This window comes from Sinocyclocheilus anshuiensis, unplaced genomic scaffold (assembly GCF_001515605.1).
Source record: "Sinocyclocheilus anshuiensis isolate Anshui unplaced genomic scaffold, SAMN03320099.WGS_v1.1 scaffold199, whole genome shotgun sequence".
In the NCBI taxonomy this organism is placed as follows: domain Eukaryota; kingdom Metazoa; phylum Chordata; class Actinopteri; order Cypriniformes; family Cyprinidae; genus Sinocyclocheilus; species Sinocyclocheilus anshuiensis.
The window spans coordinates 3,117,146-3,134,881 of NW_015552582.1; the positions used below are offsets into that span (position 1 = coordinate 3,117,146).

General features: G+C 37.2%; 1 protein-coding gene across 1 annotated transcript in view; it reads left to right on the plus strand.

The window, feature by feature from the left end:
- LOC107665370 (serine/threonine-protein phosphatase 4 regulatory subunit 4-like) overlaps positions 1 to 17,736 on the plus strand; it is a 24,059-nt gene that overhangs the window by 1,934 nt on the left and 4,389 nt on the right. The window contains exons 2-14 of the mRNA XM_016456222.1: positions 395 to 470; positions 9,614 to 9,716; positions 9,830 to 9,977; positions 10,693 to 10,766; positions 10,881 to 10,987; positions 11,172 to 11,279; positions 12,580 to 12,701; positions 13,727 to 13,849; positions 13,957 to 14,120; positions 15,609 to 15,728; positions 15,845 to 15,922; positions 16,870 to 16,953; positions 17,082 to 17,264. Coding sequence (XP_016311708.1) covers positions 395 to 470; positions 9,614 to 9,716; positions 9,830 to 9,977; positions 10,693 to 10,766; positions 10,881 to 10,987; positions 11,172 to 11,279; positions 12,580 to 12,701; positions 13,727 to 13,849; positions 13,957 to 14,120; positions 15,609 to 15,728; positions 15,845 to 15,922; positions 16,870 to 16,953; positions 17,082 to 17,264 — 1,490 coding nt within the window. The remainder of the gene's footprint in view (positions 1 to 394; positions 471 to 9,613; positions 9,717 to 9,829; positions 9,978 to 10,692; positions 10,767 to 10,880; positions 10,988 to 11,171; positions 11,280 to 12,579; positions 12,702 to 13,726; positions 13,850 to 13,956; positions 14,121 to 15,608; positions 15,729 to 15,844; positions 15,923 to 16,869; positions 16,954 to 17,081; positions 17,265 to 17,736) is intronic.

Genomic DNA, 17,736 nt, shown 5'->3' on the forward strand with positions numbered 1-17,736 from the left:
TTGTTTTCTGTCCCTGATCTTTTTTTAATGGGGAGGTTCCAAAAAACATCGTGGCTCTGAGAGCCCTAAAGTAATAGACTGGGCACCCACACATGGCTCCCGTCCCCCACACTATCTCTTCCCACGCAGTCCCTCTTGCCTCGCATCCTGCCTCCCTGCAGCCTCTTCACATATTTGGCTGAGTCATCTGTAATGGAATCTTGCCCAATTACTGGCCATTCTTTATTTAAGATGCTCTACTTTTGCAGATTTTCGTGTTTGCTATGGAGACGCTCAACATTTTATGATAATGACTTTTGCTTCCTTCTTTATTTGAGCACTGAGTGTTTTGTTTTGTATAGTGCCAATAGCAAGGCCAGGCTTCATAGCTGTTCATCTTGTTTCCACCATTTGCAGACTGCAGAAGAGATTGACAAGCTCACTGTGGATGAAGATCTGAATGACATAGAGCGAGCAGTCTACCTTCTGAGGTAAAATAGGACCCATTTGTGGCACTGCCACTATAACTGATCTTTTCTGTAATGTTTTTAGGGCTAGGATTGTTAGTTTTGAAATTGTTTGGTCAAAGTTTGCTAGATTAAAGGCCGGTTCACATCAAGAGACAAACTATAAAGATAACTAACAGTAACTATATTAGCATCCATATCAGCGAACGACTGTTTATTATAAGCGCAAGCTGCAGTTTTGTCTTCTGTCTTTTTAAATGCTCGAGTTCTTTAAAGTCGAGTGCATTCTGTTTGGCTGTCAATTTTTTTACCGTACATCAGCTTGAAAAAAAAAAACTGAATTCTTTAAAGCTGTGATGTGATGGAAGTAGCATCAGATCATTTCTTCCATATTGTGACATACATCAGAGTTAAAAGATTATCATAAAAAAAAATATGCATGGCACTTGGTTCCATCTATTGTTTGTTGATTGGATGGATGGATTCTCCCATCCAAACGGTATTTGTTGCATAGATGTAAAAAAAATAATAATTTAACTATTATTACAAATATACATTTAGGTGCCATTTTTATTTATATTAAAAAGGTTATCATTTGAGCAAGATTTGAACATAAAAGCCACATCATCTCATTCTCAGGTAGGAGGCTGAGGCCTTTAGGGTTGACAGTTTTGTTCTATTTAAAACTATGTCATGTTTTGCATCATTCTATGGGTTCCAGATTGTTGAAATCAGTAAATCTCATTGCTCTTTCTTTCCACTTGACACTCTGGAAACTGTTTACCTGCGCCTGCATTGTTGGCTGCAGCTATTCAGCCAAATGTGTATCCGGAGTAAGCTGACCACACAACAACTTCTCAGTGCTTGCTAACTGGCACAGAACATCGAGCTCAGTGGGTCAGGGCAGGTGGTGTCATCACTGCTGTACTAGTCTTATGAATAATTGATCTCTTGAATGGTCTCTCATTGATAGCTATGTAGAGCTAGCTGACTGCATGCTCATCTCGAAGGATTTCGGGGAGTCACCACTCTTAAGTTTCAATGTTACTGTCGCTCAGATGCAGGTTTAGCAGTGATATAGTGTTATCTGATCATGAAACTTGAATGGATATGGTGCTGATTACTGGGGAGACAGAGTTAAAATTTGATCAGATTTCCCTAGAATCTGCACATCTAGCGTTTGTCAAATCTTAAAATATGACGAATTTATAGTTAGCAAATGCACATTATATTCTTGGTTAAACTTTGTTTTAGTCATGTTTTAGACAAGATTAAGAACATTCCAATCTGTTTAGAAATGTTATAGTAAAGGGGACAATTTTAATGATTGAATTAGATTTATATAGTTTGTGTTGCTCTTATAGCGTTAAGAGAACATAAACCGATACAAAAGGGTACTTCAGGCACGTTATCTTTAAAAAGTTAAATATCATGTTTAGAGATCCAATATTTTGGCTTAAATATAATATTTATGCATGATTTCTATCCTTTTGGATTATGCCGTTTTAACATTAACAAACTATAAAACTTAATGTGATGCATATTTGTCAGTCATATATAAAAAAAACAGGTAACATTTCTGCACTAAAAAAAAGCATAGTTTGAAACAAGAGAAAGATTGAAACAAATTGGATTTATTTATGAAAAATATATTATCCTGGTTATTGTGCATTTAAAACACATTCAGTTTAATAGTACTATTACCTGTTTCATTTATATTGTATATGACTGACAAGTGTGCATCAGATTAAGTGTATTAGTTTGTTTATATTAAAACTGTGTGTAACAAAGTTTGTAGATAGGGAAGAAGGAGGTGGGAAACGGCCAACATTTAAACACAAAACTTTAATAAACAAATGAACAAACACAAAACGAAAGTAAAAGTGGCAGCCCCTCACGGACGACTGCCGCATAAAACATAATAATAAAACAACAACATAAATAGTCCAGTCCTGGTCCTCTCTCGTCCTTCACTGCTGTCACTCCTCCTTTTATCCTTCCGGAGCTCCACCGTGGGACTCGAGACCGGTGAGTGGCGCAGGTGTCGCTCATCATCATTTACTCCACCCGCCCCACTCGTCACACTGTGCAATCCAAATGAATGGAAATTTAAAATGCTGTTAAAATACATAAATGATCAATTTAGGCCTAAACTTTTTGAGTGTATATTTTAATCTTGATATAGATATTTTTGTCGATTTTCATTTATGCATTCGCAGACACACAAAGCAACTGTTCTATCAGTCCTTGCATTCTCTGAGAATCAAACCCACAACCTTGCCGTTGTTACCATGACACTCCACTGCTTGCTTTGCATGAATTCTCAGTTAGTATATAGACATATTTCCCCATTAACAGTCTTGTTGGAGCACCATTGTTTTTAACGTGGATTTATAGAGTCAGCTTCAAGGACCAACTGCCTTCAGTTCTTGGTCCCCAGTCCATGATATATAGACACTGGTTTCTTGGTTCTAGAAAAACATAGCAGTAGTTGACCTGCTATCTGGTTACATGCTGTATGCTTCCAAGCTATGCAGAGATGAAAATGCTTGGACCAAATATCCAAAACTATTTCTTATTATACTTTTTGACCCAAAACTCAGACACTTCCCTATTTTGAAGGTCTGGTTTTGTCCCTTTTTAACCTATAAAACACTATATTGCTCCTTGCTTGTGCTAATTAAGTGCCAGAGTCGGTCCACAGCCCGACTCCCTCGGGTGGCAAACTAGTTCTGAGAACAATTTAATTGCCCCGTTCGCTGTCATTTGGCATGTAAAAGCAAGCTGCCAGAGCATCTGTAAGATGACAGGAAAGAGAGTGCTTGTTAAGAAATGGATGAATGGTTAAAAGAGGAGGAGTTTCTGATGTGCAGACACCTCATAGATTATGGTTACGCAAACGTGGTGCCATCTTAGTGAGACATTTTTAGCATTTTGCACACCTATTAATTTTGTATTGTATAAACCAATGTCATATTTCAGTGTATCTAGTTGTTTGTCGTCTGTGACAACTTTGTAATTGTTCTCAATTATAAAGCTTGAAAAATCCACATTTAAAAGAGGAGGTGTTTCTGATGTGCAGACACCTCATAGATTATGGTTACGCAAACGTGGTGCCATCTTAGTGAGACATTTTTAGCATTTTGCACACCTATTAATTTTGTATTGTATAAACCAATGTCATATTTCAGTGTATCTAGTTGTTTGTCGTCTGTGACAACTTTGTAATTGTTCTCAATTATAAAGCTTGAAAAATCCACATTGATATCAAGTAGCCCTTCAGAATGCCCAATCCTCAGACTAACATGAGGTTGCATGAGGCCTAATGTCATGATTTTGTTATCTCACTGTCGTACACAATGATTTTTACTAGGGCTGTGTATCACCAGCAAAGTCACGATATGATGCGTATCACGATACAGAGGCCACGATACGATACATATCACGATACAGGGCTGCACTGAATTTCACCTCAGCAGAATTTAGATCTAAGATTAAAATAAACAATTAGAAGAGTTCTAAACTAACGCGCTGTCTTCACTGTATCTCACTGTATCTAACGCACACAACGCTGATTTATACTCGACGCGTCATATGACATCATCGCGGTGTTGGCGGAAGTTCGCTTTGAGTGCGCGCGACGTCGTTTCGCGTGGCGGTCACAGATCACGTGCGGCCGAACTCAGACATTCAGGAACAAACTTTTTAGCGCTGCCCCGCAGTTTTATCAACTAAATAGCTTAATCGCTCAAGAGCTACATTATCTTTCTCAACAAGGAGCTGGTAACATCATTGTTTCTAACGGAATTAAAGCCACAGCTTTACAGTTAATAGAAAAACGGTGGTTATTCATACATACACAGCCTCTCTCTCTCTCTCTCTCTATCTCTCTCTCTCTCTCTCTCTCTCTCTCTGTGCAGCCTATATATGCGCTATTCATTATTTTTTAGAAACCTCGCACTTTTCTACTCAATTTAAAACGTTGTAAAATTTTAAACAGATTAAGCGCGGTCCACTGCTGCACACGTGCCACAATATCGATACAGGGCCAGCTGTATCGATACTCGTATCGTCAAATCTCTGTGACGATACATCGTCGTATCGATAGTTTGAACACAGCACTAATTTTTACATTTCAAATGCTTTGCATGCCTTGCATTAAAGTGCGGCAATATTAGTGTAGATTCCTATTGAAATGTTCAGATTTTTAAACATGTCTGCACATTTAGGCTGATTAATTCCAAAAAGGTAATGGAATTTTGAGGCAATTTTATTTAGGTATTTGGACTTTGTAAGGCCTTATCATTTACAGGAGACACATTTGCAAAAATGGTATTTTGGTCCCTTTATCAGTGATTACCCTGCGATTCTATGTAGTTGAAGCTTGCATGTGTCATTGGGCTTAATTCGTAAATATGCTACACTATGCTACATAAATATTAGAGATGATATAACTCTGGAACTGTACGTTTCAGTTACAGTTTGAGTAGCAGGTAAGCCCCCACTGCCTCTGATAAAGTAAGACTTGGCCAGAGAAGTTGCTGCTGACTAGCTTTTAGGTACTGTGAGTTTAGATGCGGCTCAGTGAGAGATTTTTCCATTCTGGTGTGCTGATGTCAGGAACAGCACTGAATGCTCACTGCTCTTGCTGAGAGTCATACTGATGAGGCTGCAGGATTTTAAGACATGCTTTTTGTTTTTTGTGTCAGGACTTGTTTGTTGAAATGACTTTTAGGGTATTGTACACTCCAGGTGTTTGGTTAGCATGACCTCAGTAACCCTGCGGGTAGATACCTGTAACTACATGATCTGGTTCTAAAAAAGCATTGTCTACATTGACGTTAATTAAAACATAGCCATATATTATTTAGATGATTTTTTAGCAAACCACATGCACATACCATTCTCCATACTCTTCACATACCATTTACATTAATTTGTCAATCTTCAAAACATTGGTCTTTAAGAGCATTATGGAATGAAGGATGTGCACAATTTAGAAGAAAGTGTCATTTGTAGGGATGTGAAATGTAGGGTATGAAATATTTGTTCACAGACAGACTGCAAACAGCCTGTGCTCTTCACTTTCTTCCCAGCATCATCATTGGCCCTGTTGGGGTTGGAAGTATTAGAGACGCTGCCAAATGTAAACTAATTACTAAGTGGGCTTTGTTTAGGTTTCATTACAGTCCTGCTGGCTCAACAAGCAATTGCCGACTCATTTCTTTTGGAGGGGGAGAATTCAAACAGTGTGTTACTTTTTGCCACTGCATGTTGCCTTCTTCCACTCTCTCTCTTCTAACTTTGTGTTGAAACTCGAGACGCACTTGAGCTCAGCTAGGGTTTGATGTGAATTGTTTTACTTGTCCCTTTTCAAAGATTCCAAACACAAGGTAAAATCTTTCCAAAATGGGCCTTTCTAAACATCTAAACATTTGTCATATAACCTTCCATAGGAAAGGAAGCTAATGTTTTTCCTAGACAGCAATGAGATAAATGGAGAGCAAATGGAGACTTTTGCTTTCCATTTCGCTTTCAGATTATTTCTGAGAAATAGACCAATGTAGTCTCACATTAGTTTGCTCTAGAGATTCAGATTTGACAAAGTCTGCAATCAGCAGTCAGAGATTTCAATAAGAATTCAAACATTCTTCATCAGATTCTTCCTAAATCAAATGATCTAAGCCAGTGTAACCCACTTTCATATTTTTGCTCTATTCATTTAATTTTATAGCTCCATTTAATGTTAACTATTATCTAATTTGTTTCTTTTTTCTTTTTTCTTTTTCTTAATTTTACAAGAAACATATCTGAGATGAAGTGATGATCTCCATGAAGTCTCTTGAGCTATGAAAAAGCAAATTCTAAATTCAATAAAATGTTCTACTAGGCTGAGGCCATTGTGTATCTGTCACTCGCCAGGGAAATCTAATTACAAATGCGAGCGTAGCTCTTTTTACTTTCTGACCACTTTCCAGCCAGGACCTGACCGGAGCAAACAGAGACTCGAGGCTCACGGCAGTGGGATTGTGTTTCCAAACCATTCAGCACCTGGTCTTTAGCTGATTATATTTTTCGTCTTCATATAGATGCCAGCTGCTCTTCTCTCTGCATGGTACTTCTGTCATTTAGTGTATAAACACAGGCTTTGCTGAGGTCCTGCACATTATTGACCATATTCAAGAAGTGCACAAAGCATGACCGCATTACTCTCTTCTTAGACATACTTGGCAGCAGGTCAGGCTGTTTCTTGGTTATTAAATAACCGTTTGCCAACAAAGGACACAGGAGGACAACCTACCCCTGAAAAAGTAATGAATACCTGTTTATAGTTCATTATTTAGAACAACAGCACACATGAGAGACTGATAGACATGAGTGTTCAGAGAGAACGTCTAGGAGGTTCAGCTGCACTAAGCTTCAGAGGGTTTTGCTTGAATGGTAAAAACAACTACAGCACTATGGTTCTATTAATAATCTGAGCATGTAGGCGTTTCCTTCACATTTATGGCTACTTAAACATTTCATCCAAAATAAAATGTCTAAAATGTTTAAAAAGAAAATTAAAGGTAGTAATTAAAGGTCATAATTGAGTTGTGCTCTCTTTTCTTTCTAGTCAACCTAATGTTCTTGGACTTCAGACTGACATGTGTGGGCACAAAAGTTTTGTTTATTAGTGCAATGTGAATTTTTTAAATCTGCTGGTCATGTGATCTCGAGGGTGTGATCTACTTTATGTAGAATAAATAGCTTTTTTATTCATGTTTTTTAAAGTCTAATATGATATAGCTGATATAGTGATATAGCTCGAGTTTTCATCTCTTGTGACTACATAATTTTTGTCAAATGTACTATTCATTTCTGTCTAAAACTTTTTTTAAGTGGGCAAAAAAGACTATTGCATTTTTAAAGTTCTTTAAAGAGATTTTTGTCAACTCTGTTAAAGAACTTTCAGAGAAGCCCTTTGTAGTGGCTGGTTGTTTGTGAATGTAGACATATAGACATAGAGGTGTTCATATAGAAGTTGAGGGGACGAAGGAAACTGTCTGTCTCCTAGAGACAAGATAATGCATCTACGGTAAAAACAAAAATTCAATGCTGGGCACAGCATTAGTTCACTGGCATTTAAACGATTTACATGGAAGACATTTATCTGATTCTCCTATGCAGTGAGCATCTTACAAAAAGTGCTTTGGCTTCACATAAGAGACCATTGTGATCAACAGATGGCTAGCATGCAACTCAGATCATCATCTTCTACTGTAGGAAAGAAGTGCTTCCTGAACAAATGATAAAAAGTATGAACTAGTACAAAGAAACATACAAGTACTAGGCTATACAGTACATACAATAAAACAAGCCAACACCAAGTTGTTTTGTTAATTAATCCAAGTATTGTTGAAAGAAGTGAGTCTTAACCCTGCTTCTGAAGATTGGGATTGATTCATTGTTCTCTATTTCACTAATTTCACTATTCATACAGTCAGCAAGGAGTCTTCGCCCACCTGTGAAGAAAAACAGTTCTCGGTTACCATAGTTACTTGATGTTCTAATGGGGAAAATATATTTTTGTGTTTTGTGTGTTTTGCTCCCCAAGTGTTTCCTTATGCACTTATTTGGTCCTTCCTGTTCCCATTATGTTCCCCGATTAGTTCTTCATTTGTTCCCAGCTGTGTTTAGTTATTATCCTCATTCCCCTGTGTTTATAAGCCCCGGTCTGTTCAGTTTGGTTTTGTAGGGTCCGGTGTTGAATGTTTGTATATGTCTACCCTTGCTACGTGTGTTTTCCTTGTTCCCTGGATGTGATTAAAACCTATATGTTTGAATTCCACTCCCCGTCTCCTCGCTCCTTCATCTCCAAGCTCCTCACAGTAGTGAACCGTGACAGTTTATGTGTACAAGGAAATTTCATTCAAATAATGCAAAAAATGTAATACATATTTAAAAAAAAAAAGTTTTCGTATTCAAAATTATGCATGACTTGACTTTTTGCTGAGTTAGAAATTCAGTAACAACTCCACAAAAGTCAAATAGGGACCTCATTTTTTAATTTTATAATTACAATATTATTTTCAGAAGCATTCAGCATATATTCTTGTTTTTTTCAAGAATTGCACTTAGGAACATTCTTACAAACTTTCTTATGAAAATTTATCTTAAGAAATTTCTTAAAGGGGTCATATGATGCGATTTCAAGTTTTCTTTTCTCTTTGGAGTGTTACAAGCTCTTTGTGAATAGATAAGATCCCTAAAGTTGCAAAGACTAAAGTCTCAAACCCAAAGAGATATTCTTTATAAAAGTTAAGACTGGTCCACGCCCTCCTAAAATGCCTCGTTTAAACACGCCCCCACATGTCTACGTCACAGTGTGGGAAGATTTGCATAATGCCACCCAAATGTTCACGCAAAGAAGAGTAGCGCTTGTTGTTTGTCATTTCTCCGATCACAAATGCAGACATGGTTTTATGTTTACGCAGCGCAATGCAACGCAATGCGTAAAAAGACAGTATAAGTCATTATAATCCGAAATTATGTCCCCACTGGATGCAACAAATGCCTCATTTATAATGGGTTTGAATGTTTTTGTCTCGTCGCTCCGGGACACGGCATCACAGTATGGTAAGAGGCATAACATTTCTGTCACACGCTTGAGGTATTCGGCCAATCACAACGCACTGGATCGCTGGCCAATCACAGCACACCTTGCTTTTCAAATCGATGAATTTTGTAAAAATCGATGCGTTTCAGAAGGCAGGGCATAGAGGAGAAACAATAATGTACAGTATGTGGAAAATAGTGTTTTTTGAACCTTAAACCGCATAAACACATTTCATTACACCAAATACATAAAATAATGTTCTTTTTAGCAGCATCATATGACCCCTTTAACTTATTCCTTAAGAACATTTTTTTTTTTTTAAGGATTCAATTGAATAAAAGAAGTCAAAACAAGACTGCTGTCAATACAAGCAGTTGAACATTGAGACTGGAATCTTACATCTGAACAAGTGCATGTCTGCAGCAGACTTTACTTTTCATATTTTAAATAAATGTGGTACATGAATGTAGCACATAAAATAAGATAAATGTCATACAGTAACTTCTGAAATACAGCAGAACTACAGCCATGTTATTTATATCACTAGCCACTTTTCTATGTTGTTCAGTTCTGGTGAGGATGTCCAACGGGCCAGCGTGATCATCAACCTGCCAAACCTGGTGCGTCAGAACCCAGCAGAGACATTTCGCAGGGTGGTGCCAAAAGTCAGGGTAGGCCAAACAGTATTTAATTTATTGCTTTTTGTTGTTAAGATCCTTCTATGACTTCTTGGTGTGTGCTGTTTGTGAGTGATCATACAGAGCTCCTTCTTCTACCCCAACAGGAAGTGCTTCATGTAGCTGGGGCAGATATGCAGCTTGCCGCTGCAGGATCTTTCCTGACCGTCCTCCAAGATGACATTGTCCTCATACAGACACACACCCACTCAATCTTGCAGATAGTTCTCCTGAATCTCGACCACAGGGACACAGGTTGCCCTTTATTTGAGAAAGCTTGAAAAGCACCTGTAGAAAGTATATACAATAAATGTGATGAATTTTGGACTTGAGATTTTTTTCAACATCCTCTTTGAAATGACTGCTTGAATGCATGAGTCCTTATTATTTGCAGTCTTGTGAGTGGAGTACAATTTAACAAACACTACCATTCAAAAATATGGGGTCAGTATTGTCCTCTTTTTTTATTTGCTTTTATTCAGCAAGGATGCATTAAAATGATTCAATGTGACAGTAAAGACATTAATAATGTTACATAATATTTATATTTTAAATAAATGTTATTATTTTATTTCTGTTTATCAAAGAGTCCTTAAAAAATATATTGTGGTTTTCACAAAAAGCAACAAAACTAACTTTTGATATTAATATGAAATGTTTCTTGAGCACTAAATCAGCATATTAGAATAATTTCTGAAGGATCATGTGACACTGAAGACTGGAGTAATGGCTGCTGAAAATTCAGCTTGGCCTTCACAGGAATAAATTACATTTTAAAATATTTGAAAATAGAAAAGGGTTATTTTAAATTGTAATAATATTTCACAATACTACTGTTTTACTTTTGATACACAATACATTTTTTTTAAATTTTGCAGACCCCAAGCTTTTGAACGGTAGTGTATGGTAGTGAAATATGCATTCTGCATGTCAAGGACACAATCAGCTACTATATCTTTATTTTTAATAGTGGTCAGCAATGCTTGGTTGGAGACGTTGCTGTCAGCAATTGATGCTTTACCAAAGGAAACTATCAGGCAAGAGGTAATGGCAGCTGCAGTATTTCTCTTGTCTGTCATTTCTATACCCATGGGATATGCCATAGAAATCAGCTATCAGTGTGAATTAAAATTCAGTTTGCTTTGATTGTTTGCACAGATCCTGAGTCCTCTATTATCGAAGCATCAGCTCTCCCAGTCTGTTCCGGCACGTCTGGCCAGCTGTCGCATCTTAGGAAAGGTTGTTGGCAAATTTGAGACCTCAATGTAAGTTCTAAAGTGGAAAAGCCACATGACCAATCAAATAAGAGGACTGGAACAACCTATTATATGATATTCCTAATATAGATTAATTTTCTTTTTAAAGTGATGTTTAAGTTGAAAAGCTTAAAATACACTTTGTGTCCGTTATTTGCTGACTTAAAATGTCTACCATGGCTTCTCTCTGCAGAGTGAAGAAAGACCTTTTGCCACTGATCAGGTCATTATGCCAGGATGTAGAGTACGAGGTGCGTGCCTGCATGTGCCGCCAGCTGGAGAACATCACCAGGGGAATTGGGTAAGTAGAGAGACGTTAAAAAGAACATTTTGTTATTTGAATATCTAATGCTGCCAAATCTAAATGACTTATTCCTATGTGGAATAATAGGAATTAAATAGAAAAACAGAGCATATTGTATCATTTAAATTGTAAATAACAGGTATAGTGTATATGATTTTTTTTGTGTGTAGTTTTTATAAAAATTTTTCAGTTTACGAGTATTTATTTTTGCCACTTCTTTTGAATGTGAGACATTTTCTCTCACATATTTAAACCAAGGGATTAGAGGTGAAGTTCTTCACAATGTGACAGACTGATGCTTAAACTTAAAGGAGACATATTATGCCCCTTTTTACAATGTTTAATATAAGTCTCTGGTGTCCCCAGAATGTGTCTGTGAAGTTTCAGCTCAAAATACTCCACAGATCATTTATTATATCATTTTGAAAATGCCTATTTTGAGTGGAAGCAGAAAAACGCTGTTTTTCGGGCCTGTCTCTTTAAATGCAAATGAGCTGCTGCTCCCCGCCCCCTTTTCCAGAATAGAGCTGCACCATGACAGCTCGTACCTGCTAAAAACATCTGTTTTGGTTCTGATTATCATGATTATCGCGCTGAAATCATGCATTTTAAACCATATGAGTTTAAACTTCTGATATATGGTTTTCTGAGAGCACACATCCGAAGCACACGGACAGAAAGCGGCTGTCACAGCATGTGAGTACTAAACTACTAAGTTCTCATTCACACACAAGTTTACGTTAAAAACACACATGAGTTACAAAAAACAGTCGGTTATATCTGTGAAGGTAAACTGCTGGTAAATAAATCGAATGTTTATTTTAGATCTAAATAGTGTTCTGTGCTCGTCAGTGCAGCCAATGACAGAACAGTTAGCATGTTTTGCTCAAACTTTCGCCATGGCATTAGAACTGGTACACCGTTGTCGCTTGCGAAAACACAATTAACGGCGCCGTGGGTGTAAATTTACAGATTAAGGGGTGGTAATATTATAATGAGATCCCTTTGCCACGTCACCAAGGGAGCTAAATCAGACATGCTTGTTTTCTCAGATGCTTGCAGAAAAAGGCTTCCCAAAACAAAGTTACTGGGTTAATCTTTTTCACGTTTCCTTGGTTGGTGGATGCACTGGGAACCTGATTATAGCACTTAAAACCTGGAAAAGTCAGATTTTCATGATATGTCACCTTTAAACACTTTGGGATATCTGTTAGAAATAATGTCTCCGGTGAACATTTCTGTGTACAGTATCAGTATGGATCATAAGACTAGTTTGTCTATATTTGCTCTGTCCCAGGTTGGACCACACTAAGGTTGAAGTGCTCCCTGAACTGGTTGAGCTGGCCCAAGATGAAGCCAGTACTGTGAGACTGGCAGCTTTCGACACCATCATCAACCTCTTAGAAATGTTTGACAGTGGTAAGCCACTCACAGTTAATTGAATTAATTTGTTTCTCATATTATTTGTTTTATTAAAACAGAAATGACAACCATTAATAATGTAATAAAAATACTCTTCATATGTGGATAAGCATGTAGTTGATATTCTTTCTTTGAGTATCTTTAACAAAAATGAAGCTCGTTTTTAATGCAAGAAAAATGTAAAACAATAGTTTTTTTATGCACTGGTAAATTTTGAAATTTCAGGCAATTTTGCTCTTCTTCTTTAAGACTAATGGAAAGAAAACATCCAAAAAGAAACATTTAAGTGTTTATTGTATTTAACTTTATCTATTTGTGTCAGTAGATTTCAATTACAATACATATATTTTAAAGACAGTTTTTCAGTTTTTCTGGCTATTGACAGTATTTTCTGATTTATGGTGTGATAAAAAGACATTCAAAATCTCCTGAATGACAAAATGAAACATGAATTTTAAACCTGGCTTTATCCAATGTTCATATTTCTGTTCTGGAATTGTATGCAAATTAGTGTGTATTTAATTAGATAATGACTTATTTGCATATTTAAACAAAATTTCAGAAAACTTGTAATACAAACAATTGTCTTAATGTATACTGTATTTAATCAACTGGGGAAGTATGGTGATATCTATTAAAATTTGTAGTTAATTTTTTTACCCTTTTCACCTGAAGTGTCTTGCTTTAAGGGATATTACCAATGTTAATATCAGCTTTTCTGCTGTGGAAATCAGACAATTTGAAATGTAGTTAAATTACAGAGAAACAGAGAGGTGTGAAAACATTTGCACTTCCTATTATTTCACAGAGTACTGTTTGAAACACATGATGCGTACCTGCTAATAACATCATACACAGCTTTTTTTTTATTTCCATATCTTAAGTGCTTTATTTTGCATGCTGGGACATCAGATTCAGATACTGGCATGTGGCTCCTTTGTGAAAAGATGTTGAAATTTGTCTCACACTCTTTCTCTGTCATCCTCTCACCCTCCCTTCTTTTCTGTCACCATTTTTCATAGATGACAGGACTTGTGTCATATTTCCCTTGGTGAAGGCATTCTGTGAAAAATGCTTCAAAGGGGATGAGGCAGTGCTGGCCTCCTTGTCCTTCCAGTATGGAAAGCTTTGTCATGGGCTCTCAGGTGACTGTCCGCTTCCTTTTTATGCCTTTCTGAAATGTTTTAGGATTACAGTCATGACATTAGGATTGCAGTATCTTTTCAGTACATTGTATCTTTTATTTGAGCAGAGTCTTTTACTGACGAGCAGCACATCTGGTTTCTGGAGTTTTATAAGAAGTTGTGCTGTCTGGGTTTGCAGCATGAAAATGGGCATTGCGAGAGCCAGCCCTACCCACTAGAGCTGGAGAACAAATACGCCCTAGTGCGCAGGAACTGTGCATACAACTTTCCTGTGAGTTTTCTTGCCTTACATCCATAACTGTTTCGTTCTGTTGTCTTTAAAGGTGAAATGTGTATTGTGCAGTGTTAAGGTACTTTGTCCTATCCCAGTTTAATATACAGAGCCATTTCAAGAGTGTAAACACTGTTGCTCAGTGGTGCTTTTTAAAACATTACACTACATGCCAAAAGTTACATTTCAGTCAGATTAAAGCAATAGTTTGCCTTTTTAAAAATGTCATGTACAGTAGGTGCTCAAATCATACCAGTCTGATTTTCGCAAAGACGGACTAGTAGACCTACTGTAGATAACACAGCCATAGCTTGGTCTTCAGTCAGCATGTAAACACATTAATCAGAATACAGTTGGATTTGGTGTTTTGCATTTGCTCCGAAAGACCAAGGAGACATGCAATGTGTATTTAATTCTTCAAATATTCAATCCAGGAGATGCCCTGCAGTTTATTGTAAGTCTTAATAAATACTTTTGTTTAGGCATTGCTTGTTAAAAGCTCTAAAGATACTTGTTTTGTTTTAAAGTCTTAATTTTTCAGAAAAATTTTATGATTTGAAGGCCTTTTGGCCAAGCAATATTTTCAGGCAATGCAATCTATTTTTAACCTCTGTCAGTGGCGGCAAAGTCTTCTAGCTCAACAGCTCATTTGAGGAAATTAGACCTCTGACTTGTCCATCATCACTGTCTGAAGTGGTCCTTTGTTGTTAGTGTGGTTATAGCTGCAGTCACTCAGAATAAGTTTGCGAACAGTCTGAGATGTAAGTGGCTGAAAGTTATGTCTAAGAAACCAGTCGCTTTTTAAGAGGGACACAAAAGCATGATGAAAGTATCATAAAAGTAGTCTTCGTGACTTGTAGGTTATATATAAGTTGTTATTCACTGATAATGTGTCCTTCCAATGGGCTTCTCTCAGTAACTTGTCATGAATGTGGTAATATCAAGATTTTTTTGAATGACAAATTAAATTTTATTCTGTTCCTTTTGTATTTTGGAACACTCAAATATAACAAACTACCGTAGTTTGTAAGATTAAAAAAAAATAAATTTCTTACTAAGGCTGTATTGATTTAATAAAAATACTGTAAAAACAGTAGTACTGTAAAATATTATTACAATTTAAACTGTTTTCTATTTGAATATATTTTAAAATGTAATTTATTCCTGTGATGACAAAGCAGCAATTATTCCAGTCTTCAGTGTCACATGATCCTTCAGAAATCATTCTTATATACTGATTTTGATTAAGAAACGTTTCTTATTATTATCAGTGTTGGAAACTGTTGTGCTGCCTAATATTTTTGTGGAAACCGTGATGTTTTTTTCAGGATTCTTTGATGAATAGAAAGTTCAAAAGCTTTTATTTGAAATATTCAGTAGTAGGCCTATATACAGTATTTTAACGTTACTTTCTTGAATAATTTATAAGCATATTGCTGTGTCTCTGGAGTCTTGTCTGTAGATTTTCTACTCTGTATTTATTTGCAGGCCATAGTGTTATTTGCCGATCCAAACCACTTTCTGTCTGAATTATATCGTACCTTCTCAAGTCTTTGTCATGATCCTGAGATTTCAGTACGGAGGACAGCAGCTGGTGGTTTCCATGAGGTACAAACTCAGAAACTCATTTAAAGATTTATACACAATGTGACTCACATTTTGACAGGTAGCAGTGCCTCAGTTCTGAATGTACAATACCATCTTTTCTAATCCCTCTGCATTAGGTGGTCAAATTACTGGGCCCAAATGTGCATTACATACACAAAGAGCTAATCACTTTGCTGCAGGATGACTCATTAGAGGTGAGACATGCATAAAGGTTTGTGTGTGTGTGTGTGTGTGTGTGTGTGTTTATTAAAAGAGCTTTCAGCTGTCTGTATCAACTTCAGTCAGCACAGTCATTTCCTTGGCACACTGTGCTGTGTGAGACATGGCAACTTTCTTCACAGAAAGATTCAGTCTTTCTCAAAACCTCTACTGACCGCTGAGTTCACATGAACAAATAGCTGTCTGACCATTCAAAACCCCATCCTCGCAATGCCAACTGAGCTAATGTAACTTTTTTATTTGGATGCCCATTAGTTAGACAAGAAATTCCCTTCTGGAGTGTGTGGGAAGCAGAGAAATAAAATGATTTGGTTCTTTCTTTGTAATGTATTAACAAAAATGAACTACTGTACCTGTAGACCTTAAATGTAAAGTGTGTAATTTCTGCACCACTTGAATGGAATTGGAAAAAAATGGCAGGTTTTCCAAACATGCCCCCATTTGCAATTTATCGCAATTAGATTTGATATTTGAAAAAGTCACCTTTAACACCAAACTACCAAAAATTCTTTATAGACACCAGACATACCATGTCTGCATGTGTGTATGAAGCTGTGTGCACAAGTGTGTGAGCCTTTGCAGAGGTTGCATGCAACTGTGTAGGATGAATGAATGCATTGAACCTCCCTAGCTAAGGCTAGAGTGTGGTATTTATTCTGTCATGATCCTCTGAGCAGTGTTAGTCACACACTGCATTAGCATCCACTATAGTGCAAAGCTCCCCGAGCCATCAGACATAGTGATTTTCATGATTAATGATGATGGAAACCAAACATTATAGGCTATCTATTATAGTCAGTGATCTCACCCCATCTTATCTTCAATTTTAGAATCCCTTCCTGGGGTTGGTAGAAATGACGAGAAGGCTTTGTTGATTTGAAGGGCTTAGATTAACATTAGCTCAATGCTTTTAAATCTGCAGGTATTGGATGCTCTGTTGAACAATCTTCAAGAGATTTTAGAGCTGGCCACTTCCAGAGGGGAGGGAGCAGGACCTGAGAGCAAGGTATCTGCTTGACTTTTTGATGCTTTTAGTTAGCATTTTCTTTTGTGACTTCTTTTGATGAGTCCTTGCTGAATAAAAGTATTAATTAAAAAAAAACAAATTCACTGACATCACTCTCAACCTTACAGCAGGTGAATATTCCAGACTTGGTGCCTGGTTTGGTAGCAGCAGAACAGAAAGCGGCATCCTCGCTGCACTGGCGGGTTCATGAGAAACTCCTGCAGTGCTACTCCTGTCTGCCCCGTGTCATTTCTGGAGACCAGATCTACTTCCGCTTCTTTCAGAGAATGTTCAGCATCATCACTACCAATGTAAACTTCTTACACACACACTCCTTCCTGTACATTCTCTCAATTTTAAAGGGGTGGTTGATTAGTGTGTAATGTTGCTGTTTGAGCATAAACAATATCTGCAAAGTTACGAAGCTGAAAGTGCTGAAAGTACGGAGATATCGTCTTTTAAAATTCTGGCAGTTTAATGCCTACAAAAGCGGCTGATAGGGACTACAACGAGTTACTTCCCGGGTTCGTGACATCACAATCCCAGATAAACCCCGCCCTCGGGAAAAGGCAGCAAAGGGGGCGAGGCCATGCTGCGCTGCTTTAGAGAAGAGGAAGAGAAAACTAGAGGTGCACATAAAAATCTATTCATATATGAATCGCGATTCTGTCTTCTAACGATTCTAATGGATTCACAAGATTCAAAATCAATGTTCTAAAGCAGCGGTTCTTAATACTGTTCCTTACTTCCCCTGCTCTGCACACGCTCTGCATCTCTCTCTCT